Genomic DNA, 27690 nt, shown 5'->3' on the forward strand with positions numbered 1-27690 from the left:
TGCACCAGCCTCTGAATCGTGGGACGCTTACCTCACTCGGTTTGCCTGCTATCTCCAAGCAAATGAGCTGACAGCGGTGTCTGCAGAATAGAAGCGGGGCCTTTTCCTCTGTCTCTGTGGCTCCGAGGTCTTCGAGACAGCCCGGGCCTTGGTCGCGCCTCTAGCTGTTGAGGCAACACCGTGGGACACGCTCAAAGAGAAGCTCCGTAACCACTATGCGCCCAAGCCGTCCAAAATTGCTGCCCGTCATGCGTTAATAGTTTTCATCCCCCCCCAGGGCCACATTCTCTTCTGGCCAACCTCCCAGGGGCCGCATGCTAGTGGTAGGCAGGGGCTGCGGCAAAAGTGGGTGGGGTGATGTATGTAGATTTTACCTTTGCACACTAGGTGTGAACCATCCTGAGACCTCCATGTATAAAGCAGTCTATAAATTCAATTATTTTTATTATTATTAATAATAAAAGGCCCATTTCTACACAAGCACTATCTCTGGTATGCTGAGAGTTCTTGCAGTTCTGCTTAAATGATAACCATTCTTTTAAAAACGTGCACCAAGGCAAATAAATTAGCACCTGCGAATTTTATGAAAACTTTTTCTGTGTGTCGGATGTGTAGCTGGCCACTTTAAGTAAAAAAAAAAAAAAAAGGGAGGGGTGAAGATGCGTTGTAGCACTTTGTTGCAGATCTACCGGTCTTTCCCTATGAAGGGGAGCATCTTCAGTCCTGTGTCACTTGTTAAAGTTGGATGAACTTCTGGTCCCTTCAGGCTTTCTGGGCTCCACATTGTGGTGGAATTAATTGCTCTGAGCTGGATTCTTCAAGAATTCCAGGCAGCTGTTTGTGTCTTGGCATCTATGAACACACACAGAGAGAGGGGGGGGGTGGAGAGACATGCCCTTGGGCCAGAGAAGTCATAAGGAAAAATCGATGCAAGCGGCAAAGGGGGGGCGGGAATGACATCAGCAGAACTCTGAGCGAGCTCCATCTGGGACCCAGCAAGCCAGAAAGAGGGAGAGGCAATGTGCTGATTTTCCAATATTTACCTGCCTTCAGCACTTTGGTTAAGGAAGAATCATGAGTGTAAAAATCGAGAGGCAAGTGCCACTTCCCTGCCTCTATCTTCCAAAAGATATCACTGAAGGGTGAAACAGCAGCCAAAGGAGTCCCCTGGCAAGGATGCTACTGCGTACCTAAAAGACTTAGAATCCTCTAAGTGTACAGTTGGAGGGCAGCCCTAAGGGCCATATCTAGTCTGACCCCTTGCAATGCAGGGAGGACAGCTAAAGAATCCCTGACAGATGACCAACCAAGCTCTGTTTAGAAGCCTCCAAAGAAGCAGAGTCCACCACCTTCATTCCACTGCCGAACAGCTCTTACCATCAGAAGGATCTTCCTAATGTTTAATTGGAATCTCTTTTCTTGCACACCTGGTCCTTCAGAGGCACAGCTACCTCATTCCAGAAGCCTAAACCTCAAGAAACCACATCCTTTGCCTTTCCCCGCACTTGTGTGACACATAACCCAACCTGGAATCTGTCTTGAGAGGAACGTTCTGCCGGTTTCTGCTGCCTGTGACATGCACAGCACCACTCAAAACAGATTCTGTGCATCTCAGGCTCCCCATCTGGCAAGGAAGTGGTTTCTTCACCCCTCTCCTGTCTGGCCTGAACCCAGGTCAATCATCCTTTCTTGTCCTCCGGTTCCCTGAAGGAGCCAGACTTCCCCTACTTTGATGAGACACAGAGAGATTGTGCTCATTCACCTGCCAAAAGACCAGAAAAAGAAGAAAAGGCTGAGGGAGAGTGTGTGTCCTGTCAATTCAATCTCGCTAATGCATGTTCATCTTTAGGATGATTAGGACTGTCAAACCTGCAGACTCGCTCTCGGGAGGGGATTGGATTTTGAACAGGATGAATGCCAGTCTCCAGCTGCCCTTTCCCAACCACCTCCCACAGTCAGGGAAGGGTCCAAAAATCAGTGGGTAGAGCATCTGCTTTGCATGCAGAAGGTCCCAGGCTGGGGTGTTCAGGTAGGGCCGGGGAAATTGCTGCAGAGCATCACTAATCAGGGATGGGGAACTATTCTCAGGCCAGGGGCGAATTCAGTTCTGGGCAACCTTCGAGGGGAAGGGCACACGGCATTTGTGGGCAGGGGTCGGAGGCAACGGTGAGTGGCACGGTGGATGCAAATGTGCACACACACATGCCTCTCTTATTTCCCATCCGGATGATGAAGAGACATTACCAGTGTTATAAGAAGAAGAAGAAAAACCTGCTCCTTTTCCCTTATGGGGGTATTCCAGAGCCCGTATAGAGTCCTTAAGTGGGTTCCCTACCGGTAGGAGAAAATAACAGAGGCCAACCAGAGCATACTGAGAAGCAAAGCAGCTAGTAAGCCTGATCTTCATTAAAGGAAATAAACTGTTGCAACAGGGTCCCCACTCACCACACGCAGGAGGGAGGAGAACCCTGAACAATGGTGTGCAAGCCCTTATATAGACACTTGAAATTGCTGACCCTGTAGCCCAAGACACACACACCCCAGAAAAAAAAACCCATCATACATACATCACAGAAGGAGGTGGTCTACAGAAGAAATCCTGTTTGCCAGGATACTTGATAATGGTCCCTGACTGCATTACCTGGGCAGTCTGGCCATTTTTTTTGTGATGGTTCATACTTTAGTCCCTGAATCCAGGTCACAGGCTCACCCTTGTTGTTGTTTAGTCGTTTAGTCGTGTCCGACTCTTCGTGACCCCATGGACCATAGCACGCCAGGCACTCCTGTCTTGCACTGCCTCCCACAGTTTGGTCAAACTCATGTTCGTAGCTTCGAGACTATTCATACACATATATTCGAGGCTTTCCCCATTTGCCTCCCTTACTGCAGAGGAATATTTGAGGTCATTGGGAGAGTCAAAATGGCTTCAGGATTGCTCTCCTGTACTATCTCAGACACATGGTTCATATATTTAGATATGTGTGCATTTATGAAGAGTTATCCTATATTTGAGACCTTAAAATTCTTATAACAGGGCAGATAGCCATCTGTCAGGGATTCTTTAGCTGTGATTCCTGCCTTGCAGGGAGTTGCACTAGACAGCCCTTGGGGGTCCTTTGCAACTCTACACTTCTATGACCAACGAGCTCAGGACCGTCTTTACACGGGGCTGCAACGGGTGCGGGGCACCTGGGTGCCGAATTCTGGGGGGCTGTGACAAAGAGGCAACACGTAGACCAATGAATGATAAAGGCATAAATACATAAATTCATAAAGCATAACAACAAAGCATGATGCAAAACCACAATGTATTATTTAGAATAAGGTTCCTGACATCATAATCCAGGGTCCCCAAAATAAGGCCCGGGGGCCGGATGCGGCCCAATCGCCTTCTAAATCCAGCCCGCGGACGGTCCGGAAATCAGCATGTTTTTACGTGAGTAGAATGTGTCCTTTTATTTAAAATGCACCTCTGGGTTATCTGTGGGGCCCTGCCTGGTGTTTTTATATTAGTAGAATGTGTCCTTTTATTTAAAATGCATCTCTGGGTTATTTGTGGGCATAGGAATTCGTTCATATTTTTTCTCAAAATATAGTCCGGCCCTCCCAGAAGGTCTGAGGGACAGTGGACCGGCCCCCTGCTGAAAAAGTTTGCTGACCCCTGTCATAATCTCTATAAACAAAGTGAGTATTATAATCTCTTGATAGTCACTGAAATAATGTTCATCTGGCAATGCAGTTTTTGAAATGCCTATCGATGCACGTGAACTAGTGCCAAGGTGATCGTAAGGACAGTGATCCAGGTAATAACACTGTTTCGACTTAATCTTCCTCAGTGATAACTACAAATGTTTCTCCTAAGCAGGTGCCTAAACAATACTTATAAGTTTAAGTGTGGTGGTGTTGTACACTTAAGTATAAGTGTATTGTAAATAAATGAGCAAATAAAAAAGTTTGTTTCTTTTTGCTCCCTTCTTTTGTAAGCAAGAGATAAGGCGCAAGCTTGGTGTCTGACATAAGCATAATAAAAGTTAATTTGGGGGCTAAACTAAATTTGGGGACGCTGGGCGAATCTTTGCACCCCTGAGCGCATATGCTAAAGACAGCGCTGAACGTGCTGTTTCAATGTAAGGCAGTTTCCCACCCCTGCCATTCTTATTTCCCACAATGCCCTCATACAGAATTACTCTGTAGCATTGTGGGAAGTGAAAATGGTGGCAGGTACCCGGGCAGCTGCCAACAGGCACCGAGTGCCGGCGCTGCCTTTGCCCGGCCAGGGCATCCATGCCTTTCCTTGTGACTGCCTGGCTCCTTTAGGACTTTGGACTCATTTGCACACTGACGTGCAGCCTTAAATCAACTCTCTCTCCCACGCCCAGCTCTGAGAGCCAAGGCTGGCAGATCGCAATCCATAACTCACGTCCCCATAACTCTCCATCACTTTCATTGCCCTCCCTGGCAACCATTCCAGCCGAACAGCAACATCCGTCTTCAAAAGCAGAGAGCAGAAACTGGGGAGGAGGAGGAGGAGGAGGAGGAGGAGGAGGAGGAGGAGGAGGAGGAGGAGGAGGAGGAGGAGGAGGAGGAGGAGGAGGAATGTTCCTGCATACACACCCTGACCCCCCCCCTCTGATTCCGAACCCACAAGACAAGCACAAGACAAGTATGTTTCTCAGCTGCTGTCAAATAACAGCGAGACACCGGTGAGGCTACCTGGTGCAGCAAAACCCACATTTCAGAAGCCGCATGGATGTACCGCAGGCACTGTGGAGGTTGGAAGAGTCCCCAGGTGTCCTTGTTTCCCAGGCACAACGTGGTTTTTCTGGTCCCTGTTCCTGGTATATATCACCTTCCTGATTTTGTCCCTGTTTTGCACTTGGAGGCAAGCAGGAGGGCTGAAGTCTGACTCGGGAGAGGGAGGCAGTGGTTTGTGGAGACCTGTGCCAGCTAGGAGGAAAGAATCAGAGGCAGGTGAAGCTTCAGAGCTGGAGGAAGAGGAGGAATAGGTAGGGCAGGCCTGTGAAGGGCTGGGTGCTTCTCCACCACTGTCTCCCAGAACCAGGAGGGGACTGAAAAGGGAGGAGCAGAGGAAGTTTCCATGCAGGCCCAGTCTTTGGATACAAGCATGCCTGTCATCTCCAGCTTTGTGACACGTTGTGGGGGGTTGGACTGGATGACCCTCGGGGTCCCTTCTCATTCTGTATGATTCTACGACACCCTCTGCTCTCCTGTCACAACTCCCCGCAATCTCACTTGTTTGCTGAACTCCACTGCGGCTCATAAACCCAGCTTGCCTATCTTTGTCTCCTGGCTATAAAGCTCCGAGCTAGGCGATAAATTTGTCTTTTGCAGCGGCTGTGCTGATTTTATTGCTTGCTCGGGAGGCTTCATCATTTCTGCACCATTCCCTGGGGGGGGGTTTGGGGAGAACGAGTGCCCCTCTCACAGGACGCCCTTGCGCGTAAAAGCAAAAAAGCTTGCGTTCAGAACGCCGCCACTGAAGGCAGCATCCTTCAGGTCCTCCTGGTGAGCTTCCCAGAGGCGTAACTAGTTGACCACGGTAGGGGAACCAGAATGCTCCCTTATTAGTGTCACAGTCAGGTGAATTGGCCACTGAAGTTGGCAGCCTTTCTGATTTCCCCCTGAAGGAACTAAAGGCTGGCTGATGAAAATGATGGCCTTTTAGTTCAGGTTATTTGGCTGCTGCACTCAGAATAGGAGGGATTTGTGGGGCGGGGCAGGCTATGGTAAAACCCCTGGAGGGCATCTGGAAGAAGGAGGGGGAGCACCTAGATTCGGAGTGACAGTTGTTCAAAAAGTCTTTTCAGAACCTGGCATAAAAAGCACAGGACTACCCCCCCCTTTTAATGTAACTCCATGACAACCTGAATTTGAAAGGACGATTCATTGGTGCAGCAATTTCTCTCGGGTTAATCTCTGAGTTGCGTAATGCTCTGTCTGTCCTCAGTGCTTGGGAAGTTACGTCCATGCACCTTTTTAAAGGAACACAAGATGCTCAGGTTGAGGTGGGGGAGGAATTTGCACAATTATGGAGTCTGGAGTACAAATTCCAGTCATGCCTTTTACCCCCCCCCCCAAAATATATATATGAATACTTCAAGTTTCTCCACCACTATCTCTAATTAGTCTTGCAAGCGTAATTATTTCCTATAGCGTGGCAGACTCTTAACAGAGCACTGGGATACATGTCCAGTTCTCTTTGAATGAACAAAACTCATTGCCGACATTATCTTGCAGTTTTCCCAGGCTACCGTAAAATCGCAACGGTTCCCATTTTACAGGCTGGGGAAATGAGGCTGTGGGTGAGCCCCTTGTATACATACAGTGGTATCTCGGTTTACAAACACAATTGGTTCCGGAAGTCCGTACTTAACCTGAAGCGTACTTAACCTGAAGCGAACTTTCCCATTGAAAGTAACGGAAAGTGGATTAATCCGTTCCAGATGGAGTACTTAAACTGAAAATACTCAAACCAAGGCGTACTTAAATCGAGGTATGACTATACTTAGTCTCTAAACACATACCCTCCAAGTGTTCCGATTTTCTGGGGACAATCCCGAAATTACGAAAGCCAACCCGGCTTCTGATTTGATCCTGGAATATTCCTATTTCCCCTGCCAGTGTCACCACTGCTGAACTTGGGGAGGAGGTGGAGCCGGCGCTTCTCCCAACCTATGGCAGCTGCAGCTGCAGCTGCGAGAGAGCGTCCCATTGCCTCTCCATGACTTCTCCGTAGCCACTGGGGCATCTTGTAGCAACTGCTGGAGAGCAGGCGAGGAGCAGGGGCGGATGAAGGGGGTGCGGTGGAGACAGACTGCCCTGGGTGTCTTCGCTGAGGGGGGTGACATTTGGCGCGCTGCCCATCCACGACTCCCAAGCCTACCCCAAGCCATCGGGGGAAGAGGTGGAGCTGTACCGCCCTGCAAACGGCCTTCCCCCCTTCCCCCTTTGTTTTGACAGTTCGGGGGAGGCTTGGGAGTCGCTGGCGGGTGGCGTGCCATTGCCCCCCACTCCCGGGCTGCTTCCTGGGGGGGGGAGCCTCCCCTAAGCTGTCAAACGGAAGAGGGAAGGAAGGAAGGCTGCTGGCAAAGCGGCACAGCTCCCCGCCGCCCACCCAGGAAGCAGCCCGCCATGGGCGGCTCACTCCATCCCCAATGGGCGGCTCACCCAGCCCCCCCCCGGATGCTCGCCCTGCCCCCATGGCCCCACCCCTGGGCGCACAGCGTGTGAGCCACTCTGGATGCCGGAGCATCGAGCTCCACCTCTGGTGAGGAGGAGGAGAGGCTGCTGCCTCTGAGAAGAAGAAGAAGAAGAAGAAGAAGAAGAAGAAGAAGAAGAAGAAGAAGAAGAAGAAGAAGAAGAAGAAGAAGAAGAAGAAGAAGAAGAAGAAGAAGAGTTTGGATTTGATATCCCGCTTTATCACTACCCGAAGGAGTCTCAAAGCGGCTAACATTCTCCTTTCCCTTCCTCCCCCACAACAAACACTCTGTGAGGTGGGTGGGGCTGAGAGACTTCAAAGATGTGTGACTAGCCCAAGGTCACCCAGCAGCCGCATGTGGAGGAGCGGAGACACGAACCCAGTTCCCCAGATTACGAGTCTACCGCTCTTATCCACTACACCACACTGGCAATCCTGTGTCTCTGAGAGGCAGGCAGAAGGCAGGGCCATTCTGCGAAGAATGGAAGGTGAAACATAGCACAAAGAGTCTTGGTTGTTGTTGTTGTTGTTGTTTTTAAAAAAAATGCTTTGTGTGTCCACATCTAATCTTGCCCCTTTCTAAGATTTATTTATTGGTGTATGTTTTCCTTTTTGTAATTTTACCAAAGAATAACATAAGAATCAGGATTAAGGGGTTTTCTCAGGATGTCCGGTGTGTGTGTGTGTGTGTGTGTGTGTGTGTGTGTGTGTGTGCTGCATCCCCTTGGCAATGCTGGCACTTGCTCTTCTATTGATAGGAAATGCTCTGCAGGGATGACGACAAAAAAAAAAGAGAGAGAGAGAGGATCAGTTGGGTGGGAATGAGAGATGTCCCTGTTTTCATCTGAGGAATGTTGGAGGGCATGTAAACAACTGGAAGTTATCCTGATACTGGTCCATCCTCTAGCTTATTATTGTCTCCTCTGAATCAGGGGCGGCTGCAAAGTACCTAAAAGGTTTTGTTTTGGTTTTTACAAGGAGGTGGCACATACCTTGATACAATTTTGCATAAATGCATAGAGTGCCTCTGAGCATATTGAGATGGCGGGTGGCTGGAGCAGGATGCCCAGACACCCTGTTAGCCAGGCACAGGTGCCAACCTGAATAAAATTATTGGGGGGGGGGGGTAAGCCCCACATAATTGACCATATGACATTGTGCATGCACAGCATTTGAAAGGCAATGCTGATCAACTTGGGGGGGGGCAGCCCCCTCAAATATTTTATGGGTTGGCTGCTATGAAACCAGGGAGGGGGAGCCTGAGGCCTGGGGTTCCACATCTCTGGCCTATACTGAGGTGGTGAAAAAAGACCCTCTGCAGCACTGTTGCCATGTGAGATGCTCCATTTTCCTTGCACTTAATCACAACCTGGAGTCAAGCTGAACAAGCCAATCCACCTTGCATCTTACAAGGGAAGCTTCGACATTGGCAACACGATGGATCCTTCATTTCTCTCTCTCTCCCCCCTGCCTCCCCCCCCCCATCATTTGAACTAATCAATGGCTTTATTTCATGCCACTTCGCCTGCTCCTTCCCTCTCTCCTCGCTTTTAATGATGTTCGCAATCGGTCCCATTAATCCCCAGTTCTTGGTTCTTGCACAGCCGCCGCCGCATCCGCGTCTCCTCCTGTTTCAAGTAATTGGGCTGGCTGATTTACAGCTTGCCAAGTTCCTCTCTTCAAAGGGGAACCCAGGCTCCCCAAGCCAAACATGAACTTCGGGAAATTTACACAATAAGGTCCCAACCCGCACAGAAGTTACCCTTGAAGGTCAGCTGGAATCTTCCACAACTGTGCTCTTGGTTTCTTTATAGGCCAACCTTTGGCAATGTGGTGTAGTGGTTAGAGTGTGTGGGGGGGAGGGGGGGACTGGGACCTGGCAGACCAGGGTTCAAATCCCCACGCAGCCATGAAACACACTGGGTTGCCTTGCGGGCAAGTTAGGCCTCTCTGTCTAACTTACCTCGCAGGGTTGTTGTGAGGATAAAATGGGAAGAGGGGGAAATTGTGTACACCAATTGGAGCTCCTTGGAGGAAAGGCAGGATAGGAATGTAATACAGTGGAACCTCGGTTTATGAACACCTCGGTTTATGAATTTTCGGTTTATGAACGCCACGGACCCATCTGGAACGGATTAATTCATTTTCCATTACAGTACTTTCAATGGGAAAGTTTGCTTCAGTTTATGAACGCTTACTCCGCGGACCGTCTGGAACGGATTAATTCACTTTCCATTACTTTCAATGGGAAAGTTCACTTCAGTTTATGAACGCTTCAGTTTATGAACAGACTTCCGGAACCAATTGTGTTCATAAACCGAGGTACCACTGTAATAATAATAATAATAATAATAATAATAATAATAATAATAATAATACCTGAAGCCCTTTGGGTGTTTGGGTCTGCAATTCCCATTGGCATGGAGAAAAGGAAGGAAGATATTGGTGACTGTTTTGAGTTCTTGCTTGCCCTTCACCAGAGAGCAGGTTGCAACAATTTAAAACGCACTATTAAAAGCAGCTTAAAACAATGACAGTCACAGGAATAGGCTGGTTCCTGAAATTGTAAGTCTAGGTGTAAAATGATGCATCTTTTGCAAACGATGGGGACTTTATACTGAAGGTGGGAGATGGCCCTCCATGGGGTGGGAGTTCCACAGCCTAGGGGCTGCCACCGCGAAGGTCCACTCCTGGGCTGCCACTCCCTGAGCTTTGGATGGTGGTGGTACTACCAAGAATGCCCTCTCTGCTGATCTCACTGTGGGATGTTACAGGTAGGTACCGGTAGCCGTGTTGGTCTGACGTAGTCGAAACAAAAAATTAAAAAGATTCCTTCCAGTAGCACCTTAGAGACCAACTAAATTGGTCATTGGTATGAGCTTTCGTGTGCATGCACACGAAAGCTCATACTCATGACAAACTTAGTTGGCCTCTAAGGTGCTACTGGAAGGAATTTTAAAAAAAAATGTTTCAATGTGGGATGTAACATAAGCAGTCAAGTACAACACTTCCTGTTTGCCCAGAGTGGACACACAGGGGGATGTTACCCCAGCCAGGAGGACTTCCTGTGTGTCCTCCCCCTGCGTGTGACCAGGTAGATGGGCGTGACTCTGGCAGACCCCATAAAAGGGCTGGTCACGCAGCCATCTTCCTCTTGACCACTTACTCTCTTCAACTTCTTGATGCTCTTGATACTCTTGCACATGGGCTCAGTCCCCATATGGGATGAACTCTCTTCTGTAACTACCGGTACAAGCTAAAGCTTGCCTTCAGGGAACTACTGTGAACTGTATGTAAGTAAATTTTTATCATTACTTTTAAAGAAGTCTGTTGTATCTTTATTCTTTTTAAGAGGGAATAAAGGGGATTTACCAGGAACAAACCCAATATGGACAAGCCAGATTGGACTGCTTAACTCAAGAGATTCAGACAAATCGACTAACTAGCTTCCTGCAATATACAGGGGAATGTACTCTGCTACCAGCTCACTAGCGTGAGTGAGGAAGGATAGTACAGTCATAGCTCTAGTTACGTATGCTTCAGGTTGCGTACGACAAGGGATACATACATTCGCCGAACCCAGAAGTAAAGGAATGGGTTACTTCCAGGTTTGGCGATTCACACATGCGCAGATGCAACGAATGATGTCACGCGCATGCGCAGAAGCGCCAAATCACGTGGGGAGCATACGCTGATTTGGCGCTTCAGGGTAAGTACTACTCTGGATGCATATGGGGCTCCGGAACAGATCCCATTTGTATCCAGAGGTACCACTGTATTTAAATCAATATATCCTCTCCTACTATCCACAACATTCCCACACTCAACTCCTGAGAGGGTCTGTAGAGAAGGAGGTCCTCTTTCAGATATTCAGGACCTACGGTAAGTTAATGGTGTGTTTCACAACTGAAGTAATGCATACAGGTTAAGGGTCAGAGAGAGAAGATGAATAATCCCAGGGTCTGAAGTTACTTAAATATGTAACTCAACAAAACAAGTCCTTTGTGTTGTGCCTCCCTTCCCCCCCCTCTCTCTCTATATATACTCTCTCTCTCTCTCTCTCTCTCTCTCATATATATATATATATATATATATATATATATATATATATATATATAGATCAGGGACCGAATGGCAGGTTTATTTCCTGAAGATGGTCTTGTAAATCCATTTCTGGAAGTTGGAGACTGCCGTGTAGACACCTGGGTATCTGGGGCTGGCGCAGCTGTGGCCCCAGGAAACGATCCCAAAAACACGCCCTTCACACACTAAGGGCCCCCCAGAATCACCCTGGTGGGAGAAAGAAAGGGGGGATGGAAACACAGTGGAGAGAATTAGCATTAAAGCTTTGTCAAAGCAGCTGCTAATATCCATTGGTTGTTTATATTAAAAAGCAAACTACATTTTTAAAAAAGTACGGTAAAAGTACATTTTAGGATCCAGTTGCTGGAATAGCCAGACAAGTTTCTTGGTGGTGGCCCCTAAGTATGGGCCATTAAGGTAACAAAGGAAGTGGCTCTGTGCCAGAGAAGAAACGGGTGGTCAGGGATGATGGTAATTGTAGTCCAAAACATCTGGAGGGCCGAAGTTTGGGGATGCCTGACGTAAGGAGAGCCTGCAAGATCAGGCCAATGGACCAGCTAGTCTAGCCTCCTGTTCTCACAGAAGCCACCCAGATGCCTGTGGGAAACCCGTAATCAGGATTCGAACACAAGACCCCTCTCCCCTCCTGTGGTTTCCAGCAACTGCTATTCAGGAAGTGTTACTGCCTGTGACTGAGATACCAACTGCGCTAATCTGATCAGTTTCCCAAAGAGGCATTTAGTCTTCCGAACTTCCTCTGCTAAACGGCGTTTACCTGGCAGGCATCTTTCCCCCCAGTGTTGAACCCGGCGCAGATCATGTTCCTGGTGATGTATCCGGCGTACGAAGAGGAGCTGTTGCACTTCCACACGGAGATGATGGGGAGGTGGACGCTGCGCAGAGTGTCCGATGTCCTGCCCCCGATGGGAGTGGTGTAACCCCAACCGGAGACTTGGCAGAAACGTCCGTCCCGGACCGTGGCTCCTTGCTGGGGAAGGGGCACGATGGAGACAAAGGGGCTGTAGGCCACTGGCCGGTTCAGCTGTTTCGAGACATCAAGGGGTGGGGGTGGGGAAAGCTCACTTATTCCATCAATTACATCTCACCTGGATGCAGACCCTCCAGTTTGGGCCGGTGCCAACCGTTGGCATGCTCAGGTGTATGCCAAGAGCCCACACCTGAGCAGCAGCTCCACTGACCACCTCCATCATTGCAACCTTCTCACTCAGTTCCCATTTGTTCAAGCCCAGACATTGCTGCAACATCAGACAAAGGAGGATTGCCTGCTGGGTCATTGACTTTTTATTTTATTATTATTTTTAAATGATATTTACTGAGTTTCCATTTTATAACATATAAATACAATCTTTGTTTTTTCACATAAACTCAACCTCTTTTGAGCTCATCGACTTCCCCCCTTCCCACCTCATGGTTACTTTATTTCTTTGCTATATCATCACATTTCTAATTCCCCCCTTTTTACCTTACATTATTCCCATTGTCCTATTTAATTTATCTGTAAAAAGGTAGAATTTTCAACCTTTTAAGCCTTTTCAAATCATTCCTGCCAATGTTGTTAACTGTTTACAATTGTCCTTCAAATGCGTATTGTATACATTTCCCCCAATCTTTTTGGAAAGCTTGATCTCGCTGGTTTTGGATTTTCCTGGTCAGCTTCACCATATTCCATCATCTTCATCTGCCACTCTTCAATTGTTGGTAACTCCTGTTGTTTCCATTTTGGGGCTATTAAAATTCTTGCTGCAGTGGTTGCATACATAAATAATTTTTGATCTTTTTAAGGAATTTCTTCCCCTACTATACCCAGTAAAAACGCTTCTGGTTTTTTAGAAATGTACGTGTGTGTGTGTGTGTGTGTGTGTGTGTGTGTGTGTGTGTGTGTGTATATATCCCATTATATATCAAATCCCAGAAGGGGATTTTAGTTGGTGTTAACTACTGTGGGTTAAACCACAGAGCCTAGGGCTTGCTGATCAGAAGGTCGGCAGTTTGAATCCCCATGACAGGGTGAGCTCCTGTTGCTCAGTCCCAGCTCCTGCCAACCTAGCAGTTTGAAAGCACGTCAAAGTGCAAACAGATAAATAGGTACCACTACAGCGGGAAGGTAAATGGTGTTTCTGTGTGCTGCTCTGGTTCGACAGAAGCAACTTTGTCATGTTGGCCACATGACCTGGAAGCTGTACGCCGGCTCCCTTGGCCAATAACGCGAGATGAGCGCCGCAACCCCAGAGTCGGTCACGACTGGACCTAATGGTCAGGGGTCCCTTTACCTTTACTACCACCTAGACACCATTTTAACAATATTTTCTTTCAATGCACTGCAGGCTGTAAATTTAATGCTTGCTCATTGACTCTTTGCCCAGCACTGATAGGTTGAATTGTTTTTTGAAATAGAAGTTATACTACAAGCATACAGCCTGTTACGTCATGTGTGTCGTTACCAGCAAGCAAGCTGGCAAAAACAATGTGGAGGCAGAAGAAGAGGAACAGTTGTCATAACGACGGTACTATAGATTTAGAAGGGACCCCCCCCCCAAACCGGAGAAATGGATAAATGCTAGGATTTGCCCGGACACTGAGGTCCAGCACCGAGTGCCTTCTGGTGTTTCTCTCACTACAAAAGCCAAGTTACAGGGACCAGGCAGAGGGCCTTCTTGGTTGTGGAACACCCTCCCACCAGATGTCAAAGAGAAAAACAACTACCAGACTTTTAGGAGACATCTGAAGGCAGCCCTGTTTAGGGAAGCTTTTAATGTTTAATAGATTATTGTATTGTGATATTCTGTTGGAAGCCGCCCAGAGTGGCTGGGGAAATCCAGTCAGATGGGTGGGGTATAAATAAGTTGTTGTTGTTGTTGTTATTATTATTATTATTATTATTATTATTAAGACATCACCTTGCCGACAAAGGTCTGTATAGTTAAAGCTATGGTTTTCCCAGTAGTGATGTATGGAAGTGAGAGCTGGACCATAAAGAAGGCTGATCGCCGAAGAATTGATGCTTTTGAATTATGGTGCTGGAGGAGACTCTTGAGCAGGCATCCCCAAACTTCGGCCCTCCAGATGTTTTGGACTACAATTCCCATCATCTCTGACCACTGGTCCTGTTAGCTAGGGCTCATGGGAGTTGTAGGCCAAAACATCTGGAGGGCCGCAGTTTGGGGATGCCTGCTCTTGAGAGTCCTATGGACTGCAAGAAGATCAAACCTATCCATTCTGAAGGAAATCAGCCCTGAGTGCTCACTGGAAGGACAGATTGTGAAGCTGAGGCTCCAATACTTTGGCCACCTCATGAGAAGAGAAGACTCCCTGGAAAAGACCCTGATGTTGGGAAAGACTGAGGGCACTAGGAGAAGGGGATGACAGAGGACGAGATGGTTGGACAGTGTTCTTGAAGCTACGAACATGAGTTTGACCAAACTGCGGGAGGCAGTGCAAGACAGGAGTGCCTGGTGTGCTATGGTCCATGGGATGACGAAGAGTCGGACACGACTAAACAACATTATTATTATTATTATTATTATTATTATTATTATTATTATTATTATAGCAACAACTACCAGACTTTGTGTGTCTTGGCCTTCCTTCCTTCGTCTTGGGCTACACCCCATCTGTGATGTATGTATGATGTTTCTGGGGGTGGTCTCGGACTCCAGGGCAGGCAATTTAAAATGTCTATATACGTAAGGGCGGGCACACCTTTGTTCTGGGTCCTCCTCCTCTCTCCTGCATGTGAGGGGAGCACCCTGTTGCAACAGCTTTAATAAAGATCAGGCTTACTAGCTGCTTTGCTTCTCAATATTCTCTGGTTGGTCTCTGTTATTTTCTCCTACCTATAGAGAACCTACCGATAGAGAACCTACAAAAGGACTCTATATGGGCTCTTGGGTACCCCATAAGAGAAAAGAGAAGTTTTCTTTTCTTATATCACCTTGATAAGCATGATGTCTGCATTTTTGGAAGTGGCGCTGTATTCTGGATGGACCACCATGCGGGCAGGTCGGAAGATCTGTTCCGTGCCTTCAAACGTGGAGAGCGAATATTCCCCGGCTACGATCAGCATCTGGTGGATTCTGAAAGAAGAGCAAGAAAACGAGAAACTACAAGAAAGAAGATTCCACCTAAACATTAGGAAGAACTTCCTGGCAGTAAGAGCTTTTCGACAGTGGAACTTTCTGCCAAGGAGTGTGGTGGAGTCTCCTTCTTTGGAGGTCTTTAAGCAGAGGCATGATGATAATGATAATAATAATGATGATAATAATAATAATGATAATAATAATAATAATAATAATATTTTATTTATACCCCACCCTCCCCAGTCAAAACCGGACTCAGGGCGGCTAACACCAATAAAATTACAATAAAATATAAAAAGCAATTAATTAAAATATAGATTAAAATACAATATTAAAATTTAAAATGCAGCCTCATTTTAAGTAGTCCATAAATCCAAGCCCAGGGAGGAAAACACAGGGGTCAGACTAAGTCCAGTCCAAAGGCCAGGCGCCCTGCGGAAAGATGACAAATCCCGCAGGGCCCTGGTCTCCTGTGAAAGAGCATTCCACCAAGTTGGGGCCAATACTGAAAAGGCCCCGGCCCTAGTAGAGGCCAATCTAGCCACCTTATGGCTCGGGATCTCCAGAGTATTGTTGTTTGTGGACCTTAAGGTCCTCCGCGGGGCATACCAGGAGAGGCGGTCCCGTAGGTACAAGGGTCCCTGGTGACAGCCATATGTCAGGAATGCTTTGATGGTGTTTCCTTCTTGGCAGGGAGTTGGACTGCATGGCCCTTGTGGTCTCTTCCAACTCTATGATTCTAACGGGATGAGGGTGGATTTATCCCAAACATGTCAGATTTGAGTTAGGCAGGGGTCTATTATGCAGGATTGTCAGATCTTGATATGTCTTTGGGCTTACCGCAGATGGGTAGTGTAGTAACCTCTCCAGAACTATATTAGACAGTACTTAATTTGCAGGAAGAGCTTTGCTGTAAAACTGGCAGGGGGGGGGTCCTGCCTAAAAGCTGTCCACTGCCCCTTTTCTCAGTTTTCCTCCTCTATCTACCTCCTCCTTCATGCTCCTTTCCCATTAAATTACTACTCTAAAAACTTTTCCTTTAGCCACTGATACAGAAAAAATTGGGGTGGTTGGGTTTTGCTGCCCAACTCCCCATGGGACTCATGAGCCCCCTAAGTCCATGTTCGGTCAGAGATGAATAGATGGAGGCAGGATGCAGTGAAAGCAAAGCAGATATTTATTTTTCTGTTGCAACAGAGTTCCCTCCCCTCCTATCAAGGAGGTAAGAGAGACCCAGAACCAAGAAGAAACATCTCTTTCTGCTTTGGATTTCAAACCTTTGCCCTGCTTTTGAGTTTGTGCAATGTTTCCAAATCAGTGCTGCCTATTTCTGACCGGCTCCTGCCAACCTGTTTGATGCAGGATGCCCGATGGATGGACCTGGAGAGCGTTCAGATGTTCTGCAGTGTGCCTTGGCTCCTTACCCTGTTTTGCAGTGGGCAGCGGTCAGGACCCAGTTCCGACTGATGAGGGCTCCACCACAGAAATGGTAGCCTGTATTCCTCTTCAGGGAGACCAGGTACTTGGAAGAGTGGGGTGAAACTATGTAGCCCCCAATGATGCGTTGGGAGTCACTCGCGCTATCTGCAGAGCGGAGGGGAAGAACTGTCATACAATAATCGGAATCTCTGAGGGGGCAAAAATCTATACACAGGACTCAGGTCCGTCTGAAGGCTCCCCCAAATGTACTTTTTAAATTGTACATTTATTACAGTTTCTGGACCTTTATGTGTGATCATTTCAACACAGCTTGGGCCTCACAAAAGCAGGTGTAGGGTTGCTGCGCACAACGCCAGTCCTACTCAGAGTAGACCAGTGCTTTTTCTCAAGGGGGGGCACAGGGGTACGCATGCCCCTAAACATTTGTGAATCTTTGTACTTTTGTCCATTTACTGCATTTATTTTTCCCGATTTGAACCATAAAAGGGGGGTTTTCGTGAGTCAAAATGAGAGTACCCCTAAACATTTTTTAAGGGGGGAAAAAGCACTGGAGTAGACCCAATGAAAATAATGGGCATGACCCACTTAGGGCTGGTGACTTCACTGGGTTAACTCTGAGTGGGACCCATTCTGCTTCGTTTCCAATTAGCGCACACCCAATAATTTCCTGCTCTGATCTTGCTACTTTTTAAAACCACTATCGTTCCATTTTAGGGTTTTTCTTTGCCTTGTCCTATATTTGTTGCACTTTTGCAAGATGGCCTCTCCTGACTGGGCAAAAGACTGTGCAAACATCACTGGCCAACCAGTGTAAAGCAAAATGATGTGTGGGCACTCCAGTATAAATCTGCTACTAGTGCATTATTAAAGGAGGTTTTTATAAGGGTCAGATAGAACCACATGTGAGGTTACAGGGAACCAGACAGAGGGCCTTCTCGGTAGCAGCACCCGCCTTGTGGAATGCCCTTCCATCAGATGTCAAGGAAATAAGCAGTTATCCTAATTTTAAAAGGCATCTGAAGGCAGCCCTGTTTAGGGAAGCTTTTAATATTTAATGCTGTATTGTTTTAATATTCAATTGGGAGCCGCTCAGAGTGGCTGGGGAGACTCAGCCAGATGGGCGGGGTATAAATAAATTATTATTATTATTATTATTATTATTAGCATATAGGACAGGAAGCTATTAATAGATAGCCTTAGAGACACCTCCTCAGACCATCACTGATTTGCATGCCGGCCGTTGCCTCATTCATTCGCTCAGTTTTCAGAGAGAATTCAGGCAGCGGTGCTGGCGAATCCATTTTATTCTTATTCCAGTATTTTCTGTGTTGTTCTCCAGTCTTTCCTCAGACTTGATTCGTGATGATTCACTGCACTGCACCCCACCATTAAAATACAATTTCAGCAGCAGACTGTTCAGCGTGAATGTGCTGGTGAGGTTTCTCCCTCCTACTGGCCCTTTAATTAGTCATTTCCTGTTCTCTGTATGTGCCCGCTTTAAAAAGAAAAGAAAATACTGAAAGGCTACTACCAGTTCCCAATCTCTCTTTTCCACGAATGCCTTGCCATTTAAAGATAATGTTCTTTCTTTTAAAAATCAATTGGCTTTCTGCAGGCAATAGAAGATCTGATTGTTCCAGCAAGTTTTTACTGCTGTGAACATTTTATTACTAAATTCTTTATTGCCAAGTTTACTGCTACTTACTTTATGCTCAATTTTATTGGGCTAAAAATTTAAGAGGTTTTATTTTCTTCTTTGTTTTAAAAAAATAATCATCTGTTATTCTAACTGTTTTGCTCTTCCTACTCTTTTTGTTTTTTGTTTTTTTGTTTTTTAAAAAAGGGGGGCGGGAACCACTTCCCTAATCTGGTTCTGGAGTCAAATATAAAGGGTAAAGGGGACCCCTGAACATTAGGTCTAGTTGTGACTCTGGAGTCTAGCCGACTCTGGGGTTGCGCGCTCATCTCGCATTATTGGCCGAGGGAGCCGGCATGTAGCTTCCAGGTCATGTGGCCAGCATGACAAAGCCGCTTCTGGCAAACCAGAGCAGCACATGGAAACACCGTTTACCTTCCCGCTGTAGCGGTTCCTATTTATCTACTTGCATTTTGACGTGCTTTCGAACTGCTAGGTTGGCAGGAGCTGGGACCAAGCAACGGGAGCTCACCCCGTCACAGGGATTCGAACTGCCGACCTTCTGATCAGCAAGTCCTAGGCTCCAGCGCCACCTGGGTCCCTGGAGTCAAATATAACCCCAGTTAAAAAGACAAAACAAAAATTTAGATATGCTTGATAATGGTACCAATATATTGGGTAAAAATGAAAGTGGATTAAGGATGACTGTTTTGAAAACTGGAATTCAACCATAGCCGTATGTTCTGCATCCTGGAAGGGGAAACTTTGCTCGTTTCCTCTCATTATTCAGAGGGGGAAATGATGAGAATCACTCCGACAGAGGCAGCGATGGGCATGGATGGCTTTGAAAGAGGATTTGACAAAGTCATGGAAGAGAAGGCCATCCATGACTACACTATGCCTCCAGGGTCAGAGGCAGTAATGCCATTGGATGTCAGTTGCTGGAAATTCCAGGAAGGGAGAGTACAGCAGGGCTCAAGCTCTGCTCACACGCTTCCCCCAGGCATCTGGCTGGCCACTCTGAAGTCTAGATGGGCCACTGGCCTGATGCCCTTCTTGAGTTCAGAGGAAACCTCCCTCCCATGGAATTTACTTCTGCTTAGATCTCAAAGGACATGTGCAGGGGTCTGCAAACTTTTTCAGCAGGGGGCCAGTCCACTGTGCCTCAGACCTTGTGGGGGGGTGGACTATATTGGGGGGGGGGCTAAATTAATTCCTATGCCCCACAAATAATCCAGAGATGCATTTTAAATAAAAGCACACATTCTACTCATGTAGAAACATGCTGGTTCCCGGACCGTCCGCAGGCCGGATTAAGAAGGCGATTGTGCCGGATCCGGCCCCTGGGCCTTGGTTTGCCTACCCATGGTCATGTGGAACCACTGTTTTAATTTTCCTTCCAGCTGATTGCGAAAAGGCAACACCTGAGCAACGCAGTCTTCCTGTGGAGGCAACCAGGGACAGCTCTTTTAAATGCACATTTAAGGTTTGCCTTTTTGAAATATTAGTGTACTGTTTTCAAAAGAAAAACGGCTGGAAATTGGAAGAGGAGACTTGTCAGGAAGCAAGAACATCCAAATTTATGTTCTCTGGAGTGGAGATAACTGCTCTGTTATGCAGTGTCACTTTAGTTTGGGGGGGGGGGTTAAAGTGCTTTTTTTTAAAAAAAATAGGCAATGTGACTAATTTCAATCCTTAATCTGCATGTTCTTACACATGCTTAGAATCACAGAACTGCAGAGTTGGAAGGGACCCCAAGGATCATGTAGTCCAGCCCCCTGCAATGCAGGAATCTCAACTAGATCATACATGGCAGATGGCCATCCAACCTCTGCTTAAAAGCCTCCAAGGAAGGAGAGCCCACAGCCTCCTGAGGGAGACCGTTCCACTATCGAACAGCTCTTACTGTCAGAAAGTTCTTGCTGATGTTTAGCCTGAATCTCCTTTCTTGTACTGTAAGTTTAATCCATTGATTTTGATCCTACCCTCCAAAGAAGGAGAAAACAAGCTTGCTCCATCTTCCATGTGACAGCCCTTGAGATATTTGAAGATGGCTATCATATCTCCTCTCAGTCTCCTCTTCTCCAGGCAAAAACACCCCCAACTCCCTCAACCGTTCCTCATCAGGCTTGGTTTCCAGACCCCTTGATCATCTTGGTTGCCCTCCTCTGTACCATAGCTGCCAAGTCCGGATCGTAAAGATCCGGGATCGGCAGCGCGCACATGGGCATCAGAAAATGGCGGCGCCGGCGCCGGAAGTCGCTTCCGCGCATGACCGGAAACACGTAAAACACGTAAAAGCGACTTCCAGCGCCGGCGCCGCCATTTTCTGATGCCCATAGAAGGGCAAAGCGCCACCGGAAGTCGCGTCACGCAACTTCCGGTCATGCGTGGAAGCGACTTCCGGCGCCGGCGCCGCCATTTTCTGGTGCCCATAGAAGGGCAAGCGGCACCAGAAAAATGGCCAGGTAATTCTCCTCCATTCATAGCTGCCAAGTGTCCCGATTTAAGGGACAATACCGGGATTTTCCGCTAAACGGGAGACCGCCGGGAAACGGTAAGAAAAAAGGGGTTTTCCCGGCGGATACGGGATACTTGGCAGCTATGCTCTGTACATGTTCCAGCTTGTCAATATCCTTCTTAAACTGTGGTGCCCAGAAGTGGACACAGTACTCCAGGTGTGGTCTGACCAAGGCAGAAAAAAAATGGTACTATGATTTCCCCTGATCTGGACATGACTAGACCTCTGTGAATACAGCCTAGAATTGCATTAGCTCCCCCCCCCCTTTTTTTTTTTTGCTGGAGGTGAATCCCACTGAACTCAGCGGGGCTTTGTTCAGGGAAAGCATGCTCACCATTGCAGTGCCTATAAATGAAGTTGATTTGCCTGAGGTTATTTGTTTAATTTACACAATCTGCAAAATCCCAATTTCCTTGGCAGAGAATCTGCATCGCCTTGGTGCGAAATGCCCTACAGCTCTGCAGCGCAGCAGATGCTTTGCTTGCAAAAAGTCTCCTTCATCCCTTAAAAAAAATTATTTAAAGGATCAGCTAGCTAGCAGGTTGATTGGCAGCCCCTCCGCTTGGTTCCTCAAAGGCCTGCTGCCAGTCAGAGCAGGCAGTACTTAGGTTACATGGTGTATACATTGGTGTATACTGTGAGGGCTGGTGACCATTGGGACTGGTAGGGTGGAAGCCAGGGAAGCCAAACAGTAGGTGGAATCAGAGCCAATGACAGGTGGAGGCATGTCAGTATATTTTTGTCCAGTGCAGGGTGGGGTGGCTGAGAGCAGACAGGAGTTGGTGGGGCAGTGCCCCATCTGCCCTAATAGACCAACCTGTACTGGGTGAAAGGCCAAATCAATAGAACCCAGAGCCTAGCTACTAGCTTGAGCTGATGGCCAACCCTCTTGCTCCACCTCATCCTCTTCCTGCAACTGGTGGTTTCATCCAATCTCCCTTGCTTTAAGACACAAACAGTAGAGAGTTAGTTCTCTCTGCTCTCCGCTTCCTTCTCTGGCAAGGAGCGTCAGAGCGGAGGTGGATATCCCTCCAAGGACACCCTCCGATGGATCAGCTACTTTGCTCTCCTCTTCTTCCCGACAAGAGCGAAACAAAGGCCATATATTATTCATGTTCGTTTTCTCGAAGGGGAAGTCGAGGAACGAGCAGCAGAAGCCCTGATTGTTTTTCACAGGTTTTTTTAAATTATTATTCGCATCCTGAGGCCATAGAACAGCAGTGGGAGACTGTTATCAGCCGGAGAGCCGCATTCCCTTCAAGGCAGCTTTCCAGGGGCCACATGCCAAGAGCGGATGGGGCCAGAGGAAAAAGTGAGCAGAGCAATGAATGTGCATTTCATCTTTGTGCACTAAGATAGTTTCATTACACACCCCTATGCTGTGGGAATTTACAGTCAAATCCAACAATGCATGTTTGCTAAATAAGGATATGAAGGGGTTAAGACTCACTGAGTTCCTGATTACTAGAGAAGGCACTGTGTGATGTCACTTCCCTTGAGTTCTCTGATGGGGGGGGGGAGTCAAAAGGGTCTAATATTTTCTAGTTCTCCCTGCCATAGAACTCATTCTCTCTTTTCCGCTGTGCTTCCAAGGCAGATAGACGTCTGTCTGGTCTTTGGTGGAGACTCCATTTTTTAACTCAACTATGTATTTTGTAATCTAGAAGTAGAGTTTGCCGGCCTTCCTTGAATTACTTTTACTGCTGGAATCGAGGGCAAGACTTTTATGTGAGCAAAACACTATTTTTATGCTTGATTTACAGTCTGTTGCATGGTTCTTTTCTTAAGAGTGTGACACAAGAAAAATCCAGTCTGTTTCCACAGCCTGGATAAATAAAAATAAGGTTACACAGCCTGCTTCCAAAGTTTCCGCTTTAATGCTGCAAGTAGGGTTGCCAGACTCAATAGAGGACAGGACTTCTGTGCCTTTAATTGCCCTGCTCTCTTTTGAGTCTGGAAACCTTAAAGAGAAACCAGCAGACCCTTTGCTTGGAAATTAAACAAAGGGTCTGCTGGTTTCTCTTTAAGGTTTCCAGACTCAAAGGAGAGCAGGGCAATTAAAGGCACAGAAGTCCTGTCCTCTGTTGAGTCTGGCAACCCTAGCTGCAAGGGATGATGTTTTGAACTGCTAACTACTGTAATTGTTTTAAATGCTGAACTGATTCCTTTAAACGTTCTGATCACACACGAGTAACAGTGAGGATGAATAGTAAATATACACCTACAAAATCCATCCAACGTATCCTGCATTCAGGCAAGCAACAAGGTGTGCCAGAGATACTGCAGACAGGCTAACACAGTCAAGGAGGATGTGAACTAAGGTTGTGGATGGGTGTGACCTGGGAAAAGCCATGGGATCAGATATGAAAGCCAGGAAGGCAGTAGCTGGCCTCCAGGCCTGCGGTTCATCTCCCTATCTATTCTTTCTTGGACAACATTCTGAAAGCAGAACCTGGAAAGATTTCCGGGCCTATAATGGATGCTGGTCCTCTCATCCCACTACAAAAGGCATATGATGCTGGTACTCCCATACCTTGCCACACCTGTAGATTCTCATCACTGCCAAAGGAGCCTCCGGCTGCCTCATCACTCCTGGAGACATGCTCAGGGTCGCCAGCTTTTGAACTGATCTGTGGAGTCGTCCCTGGAACAAGAGCGTGATGTGCAGCTGTTACTGGCCCCCCTGAGTTGCCGTCTCGATTTCTTACAGATTATCAATGGGTGGGGAAGGAGCGGTTTTGCATAAAATTTGCAGATACTCATTTTTATGTGGATATATCCAGGTTTAGGAAGAATGGCTATAATTTAAAAAGAAGCACAAGGCGTTGCAGTGCTCTCATCATAGTGGGGGTGTCCAGCTAGAGATTAGAGGAAGAAATCCAGTGCACTTCTCATTTAAAGCTGAATCCATGAAATTCACACTTTCCAAAATAATATGAGAACCAAAACACAGTGATCCGTCAAAGGTTGCACATACTGTAACTGATTTTTTTTGCAATGCAAGTTCTCCAGTCAAATAATGTTTACCAAAATACATGCTTTACAAAAATAAAAAATAGAGGTGTGCATAAAAATAAATATGAAAGCAATGTACAAAATGCATTTGGTCAGGAGAAATTGCTTGCAAAAATGTGTACATGGGTCAAAATTGAGTACAAAATTGTGCTGCTTAGGAGAAATTTACACTAGAATGCTGAAGAATTTTCATGAGAGGAGAGAGAGAGAGAGAGAGAGAGAGAGAGAGAGAGAGAGAGAGAGAGAGAGAGAGAAACTGAATTTAAGATGGAAAAATCAGAGGGTTCAAGAGGACCAAAATGGACTGATCCTTTCCTCCTTATTCCCAAAGCAGCCAGCTGCACTGATTGGTTGAATGCTTTCCTCCTGGATTTAGGAAAACAATGTGCAGCTTAACAAACTGCAGCTTCCGGAATTCTTTGGGAGAGGCTATGACTGTTTAAAGTGGCATCATAGCACTTGAAAGGTATGATGTGAAGGTGGCCTTAACTTGCACTTTTCAAACCAGTATGTAAATCGAAACACAGCCGTCCTTTGAAAGCTTTACGTGTCTGAATTTTGCAATGCGGTTCTCCAACAAAATAACGCCTACCAAAAAATTGTATGTTACAAGAAACTTGCACTAAAAGGCTGATAAATTCCTATTAGGTCTTTTTTTTTTTAAAGGCTGACGTAGAAATGTGGATAAGCTGAACTAAGGATGGAAAAATGTGAAGCTAGAAATGGAAAGATAGGTCCATCCTTGCTGACAAATATGTCCAGCTGGAATGTTTGCAAGTCGACGAAACAATTAAATGCCACCTGGGTTTAGCGAATCCCCCATATTGAGGAGACCATTCCAGCACCAGCGCCCCTGGTTTTGAAGCAGATTGGGTGCAGCGCACGCTAAGTAAGCAACAATCCCGTTTGTGGCACGTTACTCACCAATCAATGGGAAGAGGAAAAGCAGGAGCTTCATCCCTTGCGCTAGCTGCCTGTTCCCACCAAACCGCCCGCTGAAAGGGAGCTGCCTGCAGGACAGGCACTCAGTGAATCACCTCTTCCTCTCGTGCCTGGGCATCCCGGTTCTTCTTTCAGTTGCCATGACAACCCCCATCCCCATGAGAACAGTGGGTCATTCACCTAAGAGGTCCTTCAGGGACGCCAGCACCTGGTTGACTTCCCTTCACCTTACGTTCTTCTCAGCTTCCTCTCCCAGCCTACCCAGCCCCTTCGCGTTGGGATGAGGTGAAGGGCACCCAGATACTGCCTTTTGCCAGTTTGGGCTGTGTTCCTCTTCCTTGGCCAGCTCCCCAGGCCAGCAGCACGAGAGCCGCTTCCTAAAGGGGGCTTCCATCTCTCACCGCCTGGCACACGGCATTGCGGATCCTGCCAGGACAGATCGCTGACAGCGAAGATCCAGCTTCTCAGTGCAGATGCTCTATGGAAATCCTTGGGGTGAAGATGAACCTCGACCCCTCTTGAGGGGCAGAGCATCTGTGCCTAGGACACAAGCAGAACCAAGCTCAGCATCTCTGATTAATATAATAATAATAATAATAATAATAATAATAATAATAATAATAATATCTTATTTATACCCCACCTATCTGGCTGGGTTTCCCCAGCCACTCTGGGCGGCTTCCAACAGAAAAATAAAATACAGTAATCTATTAAACCTTAAAAGCCTCTCTAAACAGGGCTGCCTTCAGATGTCTTCTAAAAGTCTGGTAGTTGTTTTTCTCTTTGACCTCTAGTGGGAGGGCATTCCACAGGGCTTGCGCCACTACCAAGAAGGCCCTCTGCCTGGTTCCCTGCAACTTGGCTCCTCGCAACGAGGGACCCGCCAGAAGGCCCTCGGTGCTGGACCTCAGTGTCTGGGCAGAACGATGGGGGTGGAGACGCTCCTTCAGGTATACTGGACCGAGGCCGTTTAGGGCTTTAAAAGTCAGCACCAACACTTTGAATTGTGCTCGGAAAAGATATCAGGTGGCATTCTCTTCCTGGTGTTTAATCCTGGATTAGATGGAAGATTGCTTTTGCTCCTTATAAAAGCAGTGCCATGTGCATTGATGAGTTCACGGTTAACACACACACCATGGTGAACACCAACTTGGATGGCTTTAAAAGAGGGTTAGACAAATTCATGGAGGACAAGTCAATCCATGGCTACTAGACACAACAGCTATGTTCTGTCTTTGCTGTTGGGTGAAGAATGACTCAGTGCCACTTGCTGGAATGTGCATGTGGCCAGCTGTCCTGAGGTCCTGCTTGTGTGTTTCGCACTGGCACCTGGCTTTCCACTGAGAGAATAGGATCTGGAATAGGTGGGCCTTTGTCCTGGTCCAGCAGCCTCTCCTTATGTCCTTAACATGCAAGGAGGTCCCAGGTTCAATCTCTGGCTTCTCCAGTTAGAAGCATGAGGTATCAGGTGATGGGAAGGAGTCGTTGCCTGAGAAGATCCTGGGGAGACGCTATGCATCAGAGTAGACCACGATATATAATGAACTGGGGAGGGGGTGTGTGTTGAAAATAACCTTTTCTATAAAAAAAAACCCAAGGTCTTCCTTTTAGGAATTCTAGGTGCCAAAATTCCAAGGGAGCAGAAAATACTATTTATGTATGTGACCACGGCTGTGTGGATGTTATTGGCCCAGAGATGGAAAGAAGATAAAGTCCCTACCAGAGAAGAATGGCAGATCAAGTTGATGGGTTATGCTGAAATGGCTAAAATGACTGGAAGAATCAGAAATCAGGAAGACCAAAATTTTAGTAAGGAATGGGGAAAATTTATAATTTATCTTAAAATTATAAACAGTTGTAACTGTAAAACAGTTACTGTAAACAGTTAGAGGGTGTTGCAATAATCCTATCTGGAAGTTGCCAGAGCATGGAGTGCAACTGACGTGGCAAGAATCACAATCTGGAAGCGAAACTGGCTTGGCACCCTCGGAAAGGATTTGTTTGGAATTTCCCTTACTGCAACACAGCCATTAAACACTAAGAAGCCCCGACATCTCTCTACAAGTCCCTCCGAGCTGCGGATGTTTCCAGTTTCCATTTAATTTAGGAAGACGCTCTTTATGGCCCTAAGTAAAATATTGGTTCTTGGTTGCTTGATCAATAAATCCTCTCCGCAGATAAGCAAACCGAGGCACAGCTAACAGGGAAGTGCTCAGTTCTTCATATTCTGCTGGTTTCAGCTCAGTGGAGGAGAAAAAGAGAGGGGGAGAAACAGAGATCACACAACTGGGCAGCCCTTTCTTATTTGGTGTGCTGATTGGCTGTAAGAAAGATGGGGTCTTGAGTAAATTTGTGGACTATATGGAGAAAAACTGTAGAGGTTTAAAGACACTTGCAGGACTGAAATAAATCCTACGAATTGACTTTAAGTAGAAGGAATAAAGAAACTGTGAGATAGGAATGGATAAGAAAACCGATTGGGGGGAAGGAGGGAAGTCAAAGCTCGGCAGAGCAAAGAAAATTGTAATAATTGATTAGATGTTAGGATGAAAAATTTTGTGTTCATTCGGTTTATGTGTTGTGTTGTGTTTGAAGTTGTATGGTTTGTTTTTGTTTAAATTTCTCTAATTGGAAAACTTAATAAATTGTCTTTAAAAAAAAGAAAAGAAAGATGGGGTCTTTTGGCAACTCCACCTCTTTTTGGGAAGAGGACCCTGAAGATGTGAAGGCAGATCCG

At 46.8% G+C, this 27690-nt stretch overlaps 1 protein-coding gene across 1 annotated transcript; it reads right to left on the minus strand.

Moving 5' to 3' along the window:
• Nucleotides 1-11359: 11359 nt before the first annotated feature.
• LOC132592366 (trypsin-3-like) lies at nucleotides 11360-19842 on the minus strand. The gene is made up of 5 exons (XM_060276470.1): nucleotides 19839-19842; nucleotides 16824-16983; nucleotides 15255-15396; nucleotides 12078-12344; nucleotides 11360-11509 (listed from the first exon to the last, which is right to left on the minus strand). The coding sequence occupies exons 1-5, from the start codon at nucleotides 19840-19842 to the stop codon at nucleotides 11360-11362; spliced, it is 723 nt and encodes a 240-aa protein (XP_060132453.1).
• Between the last annotated feature and the right edge of the window lie 7848 nt (nucleotides 19843-27690).

The sequence above is a fragment of the Zootoca vivipara genome, chromosome 6 (assembly GCF_963506605.1).
Source record: "Zootoca vivipara chromosome 6, rZooViv1.1, whole genome shotgun sequence".
NCBI lineage: Eukaryota > Metazoa > Chordata > Lepidosauria > Squamata > Lacertidae > Zootoca > Zootoca vivipara.

Excerpts from the sequence above, each read along its gene's own strand:
- LOC132592366 (XM_060276470.1), bottom strand. Across the intron at positions 15,397-16,823 it reads GCTGCCCACTGCAAAACAGG|AATCCACCAGATGCTGATCG; the intron begins GTAAGGAGCCAA and ends CTCTTCTTTCAG. Across the intron at positions 11,510-12,077 it reads GGGGGAAAGATGCCTGCCAG|GGTGATTCTGGGGGGCCCTT; the intron begins GTAAACGCCGTT and ends TTCTCCCACCAG.